This window comes from Hylaeus anthracinus, unplaced genomic scaffold, assembly GCF_026225885.1.
Source record: "Hylaeus anthracinus isolate JK02 unplaced genomic scaffold, UHH_iyHylAnth1.0_haploid 12001, whole genome shotgun sequence".
Taxonomy (NCBI): Eukaryota; Metazoa; Arthropoda; class Insecta; order Hymenoptera; family Colletidae; genus Hylaeus; species Hylaeus anthracinus.
The window spans coordinates 5,246,200-5,259,365 of NW_026534348.1; the positions used below are offsets into that span (position 1 = coordinate 5,246,200).

Below are 13,166 nucleotides of genomic sequence, written 5' to 3' on the forward strand. Positions count from 1 at the left end.
GTATCGTATTGTGCTTGTGCTGTACTGTGTGCTCGTGTCCTGTTGCCTGGCTAGAGCTCCGGTTCTCGTTCACGATCCTTCTGCCTACACCTGCTACACCTGCGGACGTGTGTTGCCTCTCTCGAAGCGTCGATAGGCCGCTTCTCGAACCGTAACCCGACCGATTTGACTTGCTTCCACGATGGCCGGGTCAGCTATATTATTTGGACGGTCTCTTTCGTTGTCGGTTATCGGTCACGTTTCTTTTTTATTTCTTTTGTTTTCGATCTCTCTACTAGATCGTTAAATTGTTGTTTACTTTTGCGCGGGCTGTTGAACTCTCGTTTGAAGCTAGCAGTTTGGCGCCGCTGGTGCGCTTCCGATCGGTTGAAAATATGAATGAAATGTGCTTTTACGTATGTTTTGGAACTTTGCTAATCAGATCGGGGGGTTTGTCTCTTTTATATAGAGGCCCGCGCGGTCGTAGGCGCCGCCTCCTCTCCTGGGGCGCGCGCCGTTGGTGGGGGAACACCGATGACCCCCTTCACCCCTTCACCTCTTTACCGTACGTCACAGCGCACCTTCCCCTCTCGCCCCGTCGCGGCCACAACGTTGCGTTGCGTGCGTGTGCGTCGTACGCGGACTCGTCGTTGTTTCTCACGCAAGTTTATCGCGGATCGGATGGATTCTTCGCGCGTGGACTAGCGTTTTAGGGGAGAGTTGCCAAATATTCGACCACTCGAGATATTCTATCGCGCGAAATTTAGAAGACGCGTGAAATTCCTTTGCGCTGGCGAGCGAAGGCGAGATAAAATCGCGGATGTACAGTTGTCAGTCGACTCTTTTCGAAAAAGACGATCCGTTGGATGTTACGCGTCTGTTCCTTATAAAATGGTGATATCTTCGAGAGGGTGCTTAGTCTGAAATCTTGAAATTTTTTTTTTTAGCTTTTCTTAAGGCAGATGGTAGAAACAATCCTTGAAAATGTTTAGTTAGTTCGTTTAAAGTTGGCGAAGATAAGAGGAGGCCCCTTAAGAGTCGTGTTCCACTCGTTGTTACGATGTGTAACATGATTATTAATAAATCAACGTTTTGGTCCCAAGGTTGCTTGGCCTTTTCAGGAAGAGAACCTCGTACGTACAGTAGTAAACATTCCCGGATTAGGTAGTTTCCGGTTATGATCTTCAAGTTAAGAACTTTTAATATCGACTATCCTATTCTGACTCGAGACTGGAGAATATTTATATTGGTATATGTATATATACATATATTTACTTTCCCGTAGGGTTCCATTATACTTAGACAAATGTTCAAAGTTTGAAACGACACGCTTTGTTTGCTGCAATCGGGAACCTGATAAGAGGTTCCTTGTGTGCATAATTGGTTCTATGAGTGCTTGATAGAGAAAACAGAAGGTCGACTGCAAATGTCTCCCGGGAACGTTTTTAGTCATTTTTCGAGCACAGTGCTGCGATTAAGGAAAAATAAATCGTTCCTTTGATCTTGAAAAGTATGGTGAAACTTCCAGAGTCGGTCTTCCAAAGAACAGAGGCTTTGTTCTCGAGTTCCATAGGATTCCGATAAGGAAACTATGTGAAACCACACGATGCTTTTTTTTTTTTTTTTTTCAAATTGAAACAAGTGAGAGAAACGAGATAAAAGAGACATACGAGACACGGTCGCGATCCGTCTTTCGGGAATAAACGGATAGGGACGGGATCGACGAGTGGCGAACTGGATCTAGGTGTCGAAAGAACGCAGCACGTACCATTTCCCGTAGCAACAAACGTTTGGTGAGGCTTCGACGCCTGGAGTATCCTTTGGGCTTCTCGCGGAAGGTTCCAGTCGTTCGACCTCGTTCGATCGTGACCGTATTTAGTCGCTTCCGAACCTATCCGCGTGTTTCTGCCGCGCTTTCTCGTCTCGCAATTAGTTCGCTTTTCTTCTGCGTCGAGACATCGATCAAACAAAGCAGCCGATTCGGGCGCCGTGTATCGGTTTATCGTTCATCAATTATTTTACTTGTTGATTTTTTACCAGGCGCTCTCCTCTGCCATCGGTTTCGTCCTTGAACCATCCTTTTACGCGGAAGTGATTGGGACGAGTAGGAAGAGAGGAGGGGTGGGGCGAAATTGCTTTTGATTAGAAGCCAAATTCAGAGATCGAAATTTTACTATCAATGATATACGAGAATTGAGTTTAACTAAAAGAACTAGTAAAACTTAATAATATTCATAACGTACCATAACCACCGCCACAACTTTATTACCGTTTAAATATGCATTACGTAACCTTTCTACCATAAAAGTTCTATTACCAAATAAATATTTATAATTTATCTGCATCGTGAACAATTTTATTATCGGTCGAATATTCATGATGCAAGCATTGTCATCGCGGAAACGCTTTCTATGATTGAAAAGACGGTTTTCTCTCGCATTGTGAACACTGGCTGTACCTTTTCCAGGTGTTTTTATCTAACGTAACACCGGTAGACAAATGTTCGATGTGCTCTCCAACGACGAGACAAAAAAAACAAAAATCATATCGAATAACCGGTTTCTGTTGCGACGCGTGCTTTTTTTATCGTCTCGATAGCAACAGCTCGTCTTTTTAATTATTTGTCATTGCTAATAGATTTTCTTCGATTCAGTAGGCGACGAACACGACATCCATTAACGTCCCACTGATTGTATAAACGATTTGAGGAAACAATCGTGGTAAACCTGTGATTAACGCTTACTTTGTATCGCATTCATGAAACTGAAAACAAAAGGGCAGCTGTTAATTTAAATACGCTGCAACGGTACACAATAACGAACGGAAGACTACCAGTTATTTAAAAAGAAATTAATTTTGATGGAAGCATTTGCTCAACACTTACCGACAATCTGATACGATAACGTCCAGGAAGACGAGGCGTTAGATGAATTGAGGTAGACAGAAAAAAGATTATTGCGACGTAGTCACAGAGCAGAAGAAGACTATTGTAAAATAATTAGTACTCCACCGTCGACATCCAAACGACGTGGATGTAAATTATGCAATAACAGTGCAACCATACTGAAATGCATAACGTGTACCCGTTTTGTATGTAAGGAACATTGTATGACTATAACATGTTGTCCTTGCTTGCTAACCGCTGAAAAGAAAAAATTCCGTCGTTGACAACTAAAGTATAAACGATAGTTTATATTCTGCAACTTATGTTTCATTCATATTCTATAATATTAGTTTCAATTGTTTTCATTATTCGAAAACAAAGTCAACATTATCACCGTAACTATCGAAATAGTTGACGCGAATACGATCGTTGGAATGCAACGATGGTAAACATTTTTTTAAGGATGTTTTCGACGACGAACGTCAACAGTGCGCATTAGAAAATCAATGTTTACATGCTGTGACACCTTGGCAAGGTGTTCCGCGCGGTAAAGTTCAAGATCATGATCCAGGGATGCGAACGTACTTATCGATCGGCGACTTGTACGAGAATTTCAGTAAGGAAACTTTGATTTGGAAGAAGGGGAGAATTTAAACGATTACTTTTTGTTGCCCTTTCATCGTACCGAGCTCGACTATTATCCCGGCAATTACAAGCGAACTTGACCCCCAGTTGCATATCTGCGACTGTGATAACGCAATAATTAAGCATACGCGATAAATTCTGCGCCCGATGTGTCTACGTAGATCACGTGCGCGCCGAGGTGATCGATAGACAAATCCCTAATCACGAATAAAATAAATCGAAGAACGTAACTCTCCGTGTGCAACGAAATAAGAAGAACGTAATAGTAAAATTGGACTAGATTTCAACAAATGTTTAGAAACGATGAATATGTGTAACGACATTATTTCTTTTCTCTCCTCTCTGTTTCTCCAACGGTCAAAGTTCCTCGACAATTGTCATGTATTGTTACATCACGGAATACGGTCAACTCGATGATCGATAGAGGTCAATCGATTGAACGAATCGTTAGCAACATCGAAGGAAAACTACCTGCCAGCTTCGGTCCCATAAAATTCCGTGGACGACCCCTGGCACGATGAAAATAAACAAGATGCCTAGTGTACCCTTCCAATTACCAAAATTCGAATCTCTATCGATTCCAAAATCTATCAATTCTTTACGAAGGTGATACAAGTGAGTGCATTCGAATTTTTCCCACTCATTCCAGTGTAAATAAATACGTACAATCTTGACGATTTGGTTTACGGGTACCTGGTGGCTCACCTTTACGTAATATTCATTCGTTCTGCACGTTATTTGTACTCTTTCTTCATTTGCGTACCGCGGACGTCATAATATCGGTAACAATAATAATTGATGGCGCAAGTAGTCACACGCTCGTTGATCCGTTTATCCCAAAACAATTTGGCTCCTGTGAACACCAGATTCAGAAAAATTCCGGTTAAACTCTTGGTATAGTATCTATTATTCGTTTCCTTTAAATGGATTATTCATTAAGTATGGTAATCGTTTATAATTCGATTCAGAAGTTACGTCACACTTGTACTATTCGACTGTGGAAAGTTTCAGAACTGGCCAATCGTAAAGTAAGCTTAAAGCAATTAAATTGTTTTTATTTCTACATTGAGGAGAGAAACCACATTAGGAGGTCAAATATTAAGTGTTCCTCGCGATCTTTCGTACAAGGAAAAAATTACCAAATGTACTTGAAAACATACCTAAAATATTTTCAAACTCGCAAAACTATTATATACTTCTCTATAAGAAAGAAAAAATATCCCAAGAAATACTTAGTACTTGGACTTCTAATGTGGTTTTCTAAGGGCGGCAAATAATATTCAACTCTGTATTTCGGTTGCTCTTAATTTGGCGTCTTAAGGGAAATCTTGTGGTTTCCGTGGTAATCTGTGGTTTTCTAAGGGCGGCAAATAATATTCAACTCTTTATTTCGGTTGCTCTTAATTTGGCGTCTTAAGGGAAATCTTTCGAAGCGTTTAGTTTATTGGAGCGAGGGATAAATAATGTTTGGGGGCACGGCAGGGGTCGAGTCAAAGATTCACTGGAACGCCCCCATGCAGACGATGGAGTTGAAATTGCCTCGAATGCAAACGCGTGGCCGTGCACAATCGCGGTTAATTTAACGGCGTACGCGAATGCTGAGCAAGCGACGCGCCCGTCGTTATCTCGATGACGGCAACATGAACGAACTTACGTAGCGAACATAAACGCGAGACCAACGTCTGCCAGCAAATCGATTCGGTTCTCGAATCTTCTTCGTGATCGTCCTCGCACGAAATCATTCGCATGGTAACCGCGGTTGGAATCAATTTAAGAACGAATAGACGCGCTGCTATGAATCGATGGTGGCGTGAGTCTAGTTTGTAATTCTCTGTTAGATGGAAGGATTGAGCAAATGGTACGAAATTATATGAAGGATTAATAGGATTAAAGACTAGTAGGATTAAAGACTTATATAGGGAAGATTTTATTTGTCTTGATTTTAATTAGAGCGGATAGGAGAAAAGTCTGTTTAACTTCGACTTGTGAAATTTACTTTCTTTTTAGATTCTTGTCGAGCATGTTTATACAAATTCAGAAACAAGGAAATCAAAAGGTTACCAGCATTAAATTACAAAGGCACTTCAGATTTAGACATTTTTATTGAACGATGATACTCAATATTGTTGAACGATCAGAACTAGAAATAGTACTGCGCTAGAAAAACTGAACGATTAGGCACGTGTCGAAAATCGTGGAAAACTATCAAGGGGTCCTGGTAGCCGCGTCCATCAGGAGCGTGTTCGAGTTGCAGGTATCGAAATGATCGATGAGCTGTTAACCGTTGCAATTTCATCATCGTTAACACTACATTCGGCGTTTCGACCATAAAACCGTAACGCAAACCGTGCGTTATCGCGATACGTTCGATAAATTATTCTGCAGCTGGGCGTAACCAATCGCTCGCGCGAATCTACTTCTAATTTTGGTCTCGTCGATAACTTGCACTTTCTGGAAAGTTATTGGTCAATTTCGAGCGATCGTTGTCGACTCGACTCGACAAGGAACGAGTAGTACTTCGAAGGGACAAATAACCTAAAGGACGAAAGAATGGTTTACAAGGTGATTGGCATTTTTTAAAACGGAACAGTCCATAGTTTTATTAGACGAATTCAAGGATCTGTAATATCGTGACATTATCATTATACAGACTGGTAGCCTATTAATCGACTTCTTCAAATAAATATCATACGATACTAACGTTACGAGAGTAAAAAAGAATATTAAATTTAATTACATGTCCAACCACAACTTAAAATGTTACCATGTGATTGGCATTTTTTTAAACGGGACGGTCCATAGTTTTATTAGACGAATTCAAGACAGTCCTACAGACTGGTAGCCTATTAATCGACTTTTTCAAATAAATATTATACGATACTGATGTTACGAAAGTAAAAAAGAATATTAAATTTAATTACATGTCCAACCACAACGTAAAATGTCAACATGACTTTTATTTTTCTGTAGACTGTAGCTACACGTAATCAATTTTAATTAAAAGGCTCATCCCCGTTCGTAATAGGGATTATTACTATTATGCCAGGAAGGGGAACCAGAAGAGAAATGGAATGTTCTAGAACAGTCAATCTGGTGTTCGATACAACCTCGTAGAAAGTAGCGCGACGCACATTTGCTCGCCTCGCGTCTCGTCGCTGATGCGTTCCTCAAAGTAAATTGGCCCGATGCCCCGTTCGATTAATAAAGCTTGGGGGCACGGCTGACACGTTTGCCCGCGCCAAGGATCCCCTGGTCGGGGTCAACGAGAAGCAACCCTCGAGGAACGATTGTCGGGAATTAATTGAACGAACGTCGTTTTATCAAAATCGGCGTCTATCCCAACTACGTCAATCCAACCCAGACAACGTCTCCGTCCTCCATCGATCGATTTGTTTATGGTCGATCAGTTCGTTACATTCGTTTCGATTCTATTGAAGTGCGAATATTTTGTTTAACTTCGCAGACTTCACTTTCGTTTAACAATTGAATGTTCGTTTTCTTTAAATTATTTTTGACAAATTAATGACAAAGACATTGTCCGATTGCTTCTTTAACCTAAAAATGATTCGAGTAATCGACACAAAGAAAAATAATGAAAGTTGTAGTAGTCGTCAGTTTTTTTCAATGGCAGAAACACGGAGAAAGTGGCAGGAAAGTAGGCGACGTGTTTTAGTAGAACGAATTATTTAACTCTGAGAATAAAGAATTAAACGATAATAAATGTCTTGAGATTCGTGGGATTGTTGAAGCAACTCCGCTAATTAATGTTAATTTGTTCCGAAAATCGGCCATCGCTGACGCGCCGTCGCGCTGCTGGTGCAATTACCTTAAATAAAAAGAATCGTTTTTATGATACTCAGACGAGTAAACAGATTCTTAAAAAAATTCTTAACCAATTTATACTTTGTAAAAGGACACCGCGGGCTTCCGATTCTTTCCATCGACTCAGCTGCTGACGTTTCAGTAGTGCTGAGATCCAGTAGTGATGGAAAATATTCGCGTGTCATTCGCTAACTCTTTCGCGCGACAATATAGCAAGGGAATAAGAACGAAAAAAGGAACTATTTTTGCAGGAAAATTCGCTTATCAACATTTATCGGTACTTTCAGCATATCATTATTACATTACGAGACTTCGAGTCATGCCGATTTGTAGGTATAAATAATATTCACGTGTATAAACTTTCATATTTGTAGTGAATTTTAGTAGAGCATAGTTCTATAAAAAAAAAAAAAAAAAACTTGTACATTACGTAAGTCTACTATATAAATTGTACATAGATCATAGAAAAAAATTGAACCGAAAGATCATTTTTATTTAAATGTGATATCAATACAAATACAACAAGCCAATTTAACGCAAGGGTTATGTCTTGATTAATTGCCACCGCAAGTGGTTCATAAACTGTTCCTAAGAGATGGTTATAGTAATTGCGCGCAATGAAACACGCATGCGCGAGCGCGAGTGTCCGTTAGATAAATCGATGGAATTTTACCGGATATACTCCATATACCCGAGACATCGAAAGCCCATCGAAACGATATCCATATACCGTAAATCGATGGCAGGTGTTGTTGCAACGGATGTGCAAAAAATTTCATTCGAATAACAGATAACGAATAGAATCCACATATCAGTGCATTGGCTTCTTGTGTTCGACATGAGTGCGAAACAGAGGCGTGTCTCGTTGTACTTATCAATTTTCTTTAGACTAAAACCATCACCCCGTTTTAAAATTATCGGTCCAACGGACTTCGTTTAACAGATGGGCAAAATTCTTATCTGAATCATTCGAATAACGTGTCAGAGGAGGGCAGTATACAACACGTGCTTTTAATTAGTTTAGAAAAATATATATTTGTTACTTAAATCTAACTAAGCATCTTTACACCGATTTCTTAAGATACGATCAAACCGCAAGCGTCTAACGATATCGTAGACGGCGCTCGAATTGTATCGGTCCAACGTAACGAATAAAAGTTACGAATAAAATAAAAAAGAAGCTCATTCGTTACGTATCGAATGAAAATGAAAATTTTGAATTGCACAGTGGAATATTTTGTAACGTACAAGTGAAAATTTATTCGGAGTTGAATCGAGTTCAGTACGTTAATTTTATTCGTCATTTATTATTCGAATAAAAATTAGCTCCTTCGAGAACCGTTGACACGTGCGTCACGCTATCCCAAAATATCGAAAGCACAAGTGAGTTTGGCGAAGTCGCGCGATAACGCTCTCGGTTTAAGCACGTTTACGCGTTTGGATCCATCGTTGTCAAAGTCATTCACGCGACAAAGGTCGAACGTGTGAGGTTCGAAACGAAAATTCCGGGCGAGTAGCCGTCGACGCACGAGCTAACGTTTATCTCGCCTTATCTTCGTCTGCGTGTCCCTGTTGCTCGCACGGAGACCCCCAACGTGTGGCTCTCACTGTTTAAAAAACGTCTGCGTAGCGATAGTACTTCAAATACCGAAGCCAGTGATTTTCATGAAATTAATGGATCTCGAGGTGTCGAAAAGCGTCTCAATTTTTATTTGTCTAACCCATTATTCTTACTTTTATTTCTTTTATTGTTTGTTTGTTTGTTTTTTTTTTTTTTTTTTTTAGTACTACAGGATTCTCCAGTTAATAATAATGCAGTAAAGCCCCCCGTACTCTCCATCGACACGTTGATCGCCATGTCACCCACACGTGGGTGACAGTGCTTTCCACTGAAGAACTAACGAAATTAATTCCGAATGTTAACCATCAAAGGAAATGAATTTAAATAAAATTCATGAATTTTGATGAAATTACAAGAATAAATACGATGATAAATGTTTGATTATGCAGTCTCCAATAGTTTAAATAATATTTCATTTTAGTAGAAACTTTAAAGAATATTTGTTTGGCAGTCAACGTGTTAATTTTAATTCAGCTTACTAACGTTTCAATTGGTCTTGTGCTTGCAGACGCGTGTCTTCGGTGCCAAGCGGAGAGCAAGAAGGACTTCTACGGTCGACAGCAGGACTGTGTGGTCGTCTGGGGGGAGTGCAACCATTCGTTTCACTATTGCTGCATGTCCCTTTGGGTGAAACAGAACAATCGTTGCCCATTGTGCCAACAAGAGTGGTCCATTCAACGAATGGGAAAATAACCGAACCTCCTGCCCACCCATCCTCTCCCACACGGTTCATTTTTATCCTCCACGTTCGGATCCTATACTCGGAATTCTTACAAGTTTCGATACAGCGGTGTCGTAGCTTCGTTCATCCCTATAGATAAATGAACCGAAACGCAAAAGTGCGTATTTTCGATATTACCATTAAAAGGAAATTTATTCGCAGCTCAATCGACCCTTTATTCCGACCTATAGTCCAGGACAAAGTGTTGGGACATTTGAAACACAGCGAATCCTGGCTGGGACTCGCGAAAATTCTCTAAAAGTCGCGTAGTTATACCCACCACGTCCTAGAATCGGTGGAAACAGTTAATATCTATTACGAGAAGTATAGCACAGTAGTTATTTCATTGAACGCGATCAACAATAGAAACTTGAAAATTTTGTTCCAATAGTCGTCGAGTTAGGTCTGGCTTGGGTCTGGTAAAGTGCTCAGTTTTCGTTGGAGTGACAGAAAGGAAAGTGAAGTAATTCCAATAGAGATAATGCTAAGACATTGATACGGTTTGTATCGTGTTAATATTTACTGATACTCTCCTTTCCATCGCGAGGCATCTTTTAATCATTTGAGAGTTATCTTATACGATCTTTTAATGCCTCTTTATCTATTTCATCTGTTAGGAACTGATCGGTAGCAGGATCTGTGTCCAGACAGTTTCAATTAGGATTGACACCGTTAAATAGTGGTAATTTTAACGTCTCTTCCGAAACAGTCCAACACTGACGCGCCGTCGTCTGCTGGTGTAATTATTTCAATTAACGCTAAACAACAAAATCATTTCATGCGTTTTTTTTATCATTTTGACCGGGCGAATTCAGGTTTACGTTTCCTACAGTTTACATTTTTTTTTTTATACATTTGGAATATACCATACACGAATGATGTTTAGCGTACATATTTTGTTGATCATGTACAATATATAAAGTGCGGAAAATGTGCATTCTCTTCTTCCACTTTTACAAAACATTTGATTATACGGTGCCCGGTCATTTTGTCCTGAACTGTATCCGATCAGCTGAATTATCACTTCAACATTTCGCGTAAATGAAAACTTTCCAGTCGTGAAAGGGATCCCGTGATCAAAGGAGGGGATATCCGTTACGAAAGCGATTAATTAGATAATTATTGGAATTTTTTTTAACGATAACTTGACGGAATTCAAATGAGAATTTCTCGCAAACATGTTTGTTCACCTTTAAATGTACCGTCCGAATTTCGTTGACATATAAATATTTGACACGTCATTTCAAGTTGTAAGGCACCAGTTGTCCAATTGAAGATGTTTTTATTTTACTATCGACAGCTTTATTGCTATGTCACAAATAGGAAACTAACGAAACAAACAAAGTATTAAAGTATATCAGCAAGGTTATCGCTCCCGCCCGGATAAATAATCAAAATTGTAATTTAACGAAATCTCAGCAGCTTAAAATAGAAGTCTCGATATTATCGCGATTCTTTTTAATTTTGGTAAGCTGCAAGAAATAACGGATTTAAAGATACCGATTTAATCCTAGTCCTTCGCTTTGCATACAGAATATCGATTGAATCGATTTAGTAATTCCTAGATATCCCATCGACAGTACCTAGAAGTATTAAATTGACAAAAACAACTGCAAAGATTCTAGACATTCAAGACCGATCACTTAGCACGCGAGTCAGAACTTAGGGCAATGACACCACCATACATCCGTATACTTATTTTTCCATTTCTTAATTTTCTTTTTTCCTTCGCTTACGAATTTCGTAACGCATGCAGAATATCTAACCTTACCCGAGCTCGATAACTGCAATCGATCAAGTTTAAACAATGCAACGAGCAACGTCATGAATTCCTATATTATAATCCCGGGGCACAAAGATGGCGTCTGCGCTCGCGTTATCGTTCGATTGCACGATATTCCATCGATACTTAGGATTATCATTGCGGATTAGGTTATGTCATTGATAAATTTCAGATAGCGGATAAGTATTAACGGAGGGGAAAGGTCGACATCCAAGCATCGCGTTCGAGTACCTTTAATCGAAACGACATTCGGCCGACAGTTGCTCTTGGCTCGTGTTTCGAATACTTTGAAATCATTGCATCATTCGCATGGACCGCTTTGTGGGGAAGGGAGGGCGATGCGTCTCCACGGAAACCGTATAGAATCGATGACGATAGATAGGTGCACGTTAGCTCTGCACTGCTGATACTAGTGTGTCATTTGACCCTTGAAGAAGTCGGATATCAACCATCGGTAGTACAATATTTTGTCAGGTGTGGCCCACGACCACAAGAGAGTTAACAGGTGTATCATCGTCGAAAAACGAATCGACTACTTCGAGACAGTTACGAGTTTATTAAATCTATTCTTGCATGCCCGATTCTGACGAGCTGATTCATTGTTTTCTTCTTTGTTCGCGATAAAAGCAACTTTTTTTACTGTCACTTATATCCGACAGTGTTTTTGTACCTCAATTATTGGAGACTATTAATACGTATCTGTTAATTACAAAGAATTGATTCGAACAAAACGTCCACTTTACAGAAGCAGGAAATGTAGCCGACAGTTACAACCGGGTATCGTCCGACCATCTGGAAGATATGTTAATTTTAACCTTATTACCATTCATGGTAATGAGTCTAATAATGAACAGAGATAAACTCGCTACTTCGTTACTGATTAATATTTTCTTTCGCAACGTCTCGTGCAATATAAATTTACATGTCTAATTCAGCGACTAAAAAGTATAGCTGACGATCAGGAGAACGACTATTGGAATCTAGAGCTATCGGTTGGTAACTAGAAAGACTGTAATCGATTCGAAAATTGATTTTTTCATAAGAATCGAGCATCTCTACGCGCGAACGGCACGTAACGCTATCCAATGCTCGAAGGTCGCGCCTTTCTTCTCCTCTCACATCCTACCGTGCCCACCATTCCCTCCTCGTCAATCTCGTTTCTTCCTTTTGCTTTTCTTTCCCCCTGTCTGTCTGCTTTCGTCGTTGGTGGCGTTACGTGTCGTCACGAGCTCGGAGGCTCGACTGGAGGCTCGACCAATCGGATCGTAGAAGGGCAAAACAACGCCCTGTTTATTTATGACCTCGCAACGCTGCCCCTTCTGACGTCTCTTCTCTCTCTTTTTCTCTATACATCGACGCTCTACCCTCTCTTTCTTCGGACCTCCATCTAACATTCCCTTCCCCACCCTCGCCTTATATATCTACCCTCTTCACCTCCCATCCGACAGTCTTCCTTCTTTCTCCTTTGCGGACTTTGCTATGCTGCTCTTGCATGTATTTTAACGTTCACACACATCGTGATCTCAACAGCGACTGTGTATCGTTTTTAGACCTTTTTTTTTTAACGTTAACGAGTTTGTAATCAGTCGACCGATTAGAATGAAAATAACGATATATTTGCATTTTCTCGCAATTAGAAGTTATGTTTACAACCAACGGCGGATCTAGGCTAATCAGGACCTGAAATTCGATTACTTCGAGGGTTCGTAAC

At 40.1% G+C, this 13,166-nt stretch overlaps 1 protein-coding gene across 1 annotated transcript in view; it reads left to right on the top strand.

Annotated features, from left to right (window-relative positions):
* The window catches only part of LOC128890840 (RING-box protein 2), a 38,746-nt gene extending 27,624 nt beyond the window's left edge, over positions 1-11,122 (top strand). Inside the window, exon 2 of the mRNA XM_054149743.1 lies at positions 9,460-11,122. Coding sequence (XP_054005718.1) covers positions 9,460-9,644 — 185 coding nt within the window. The 3' untranslated portion in view covers positions 9,645-11,122. The remainder of the gene's footprint in view (positions 1-9,459) is intronic.
* Positions 11,123-13,166: the final 2,044 nt, after the last annotated feature.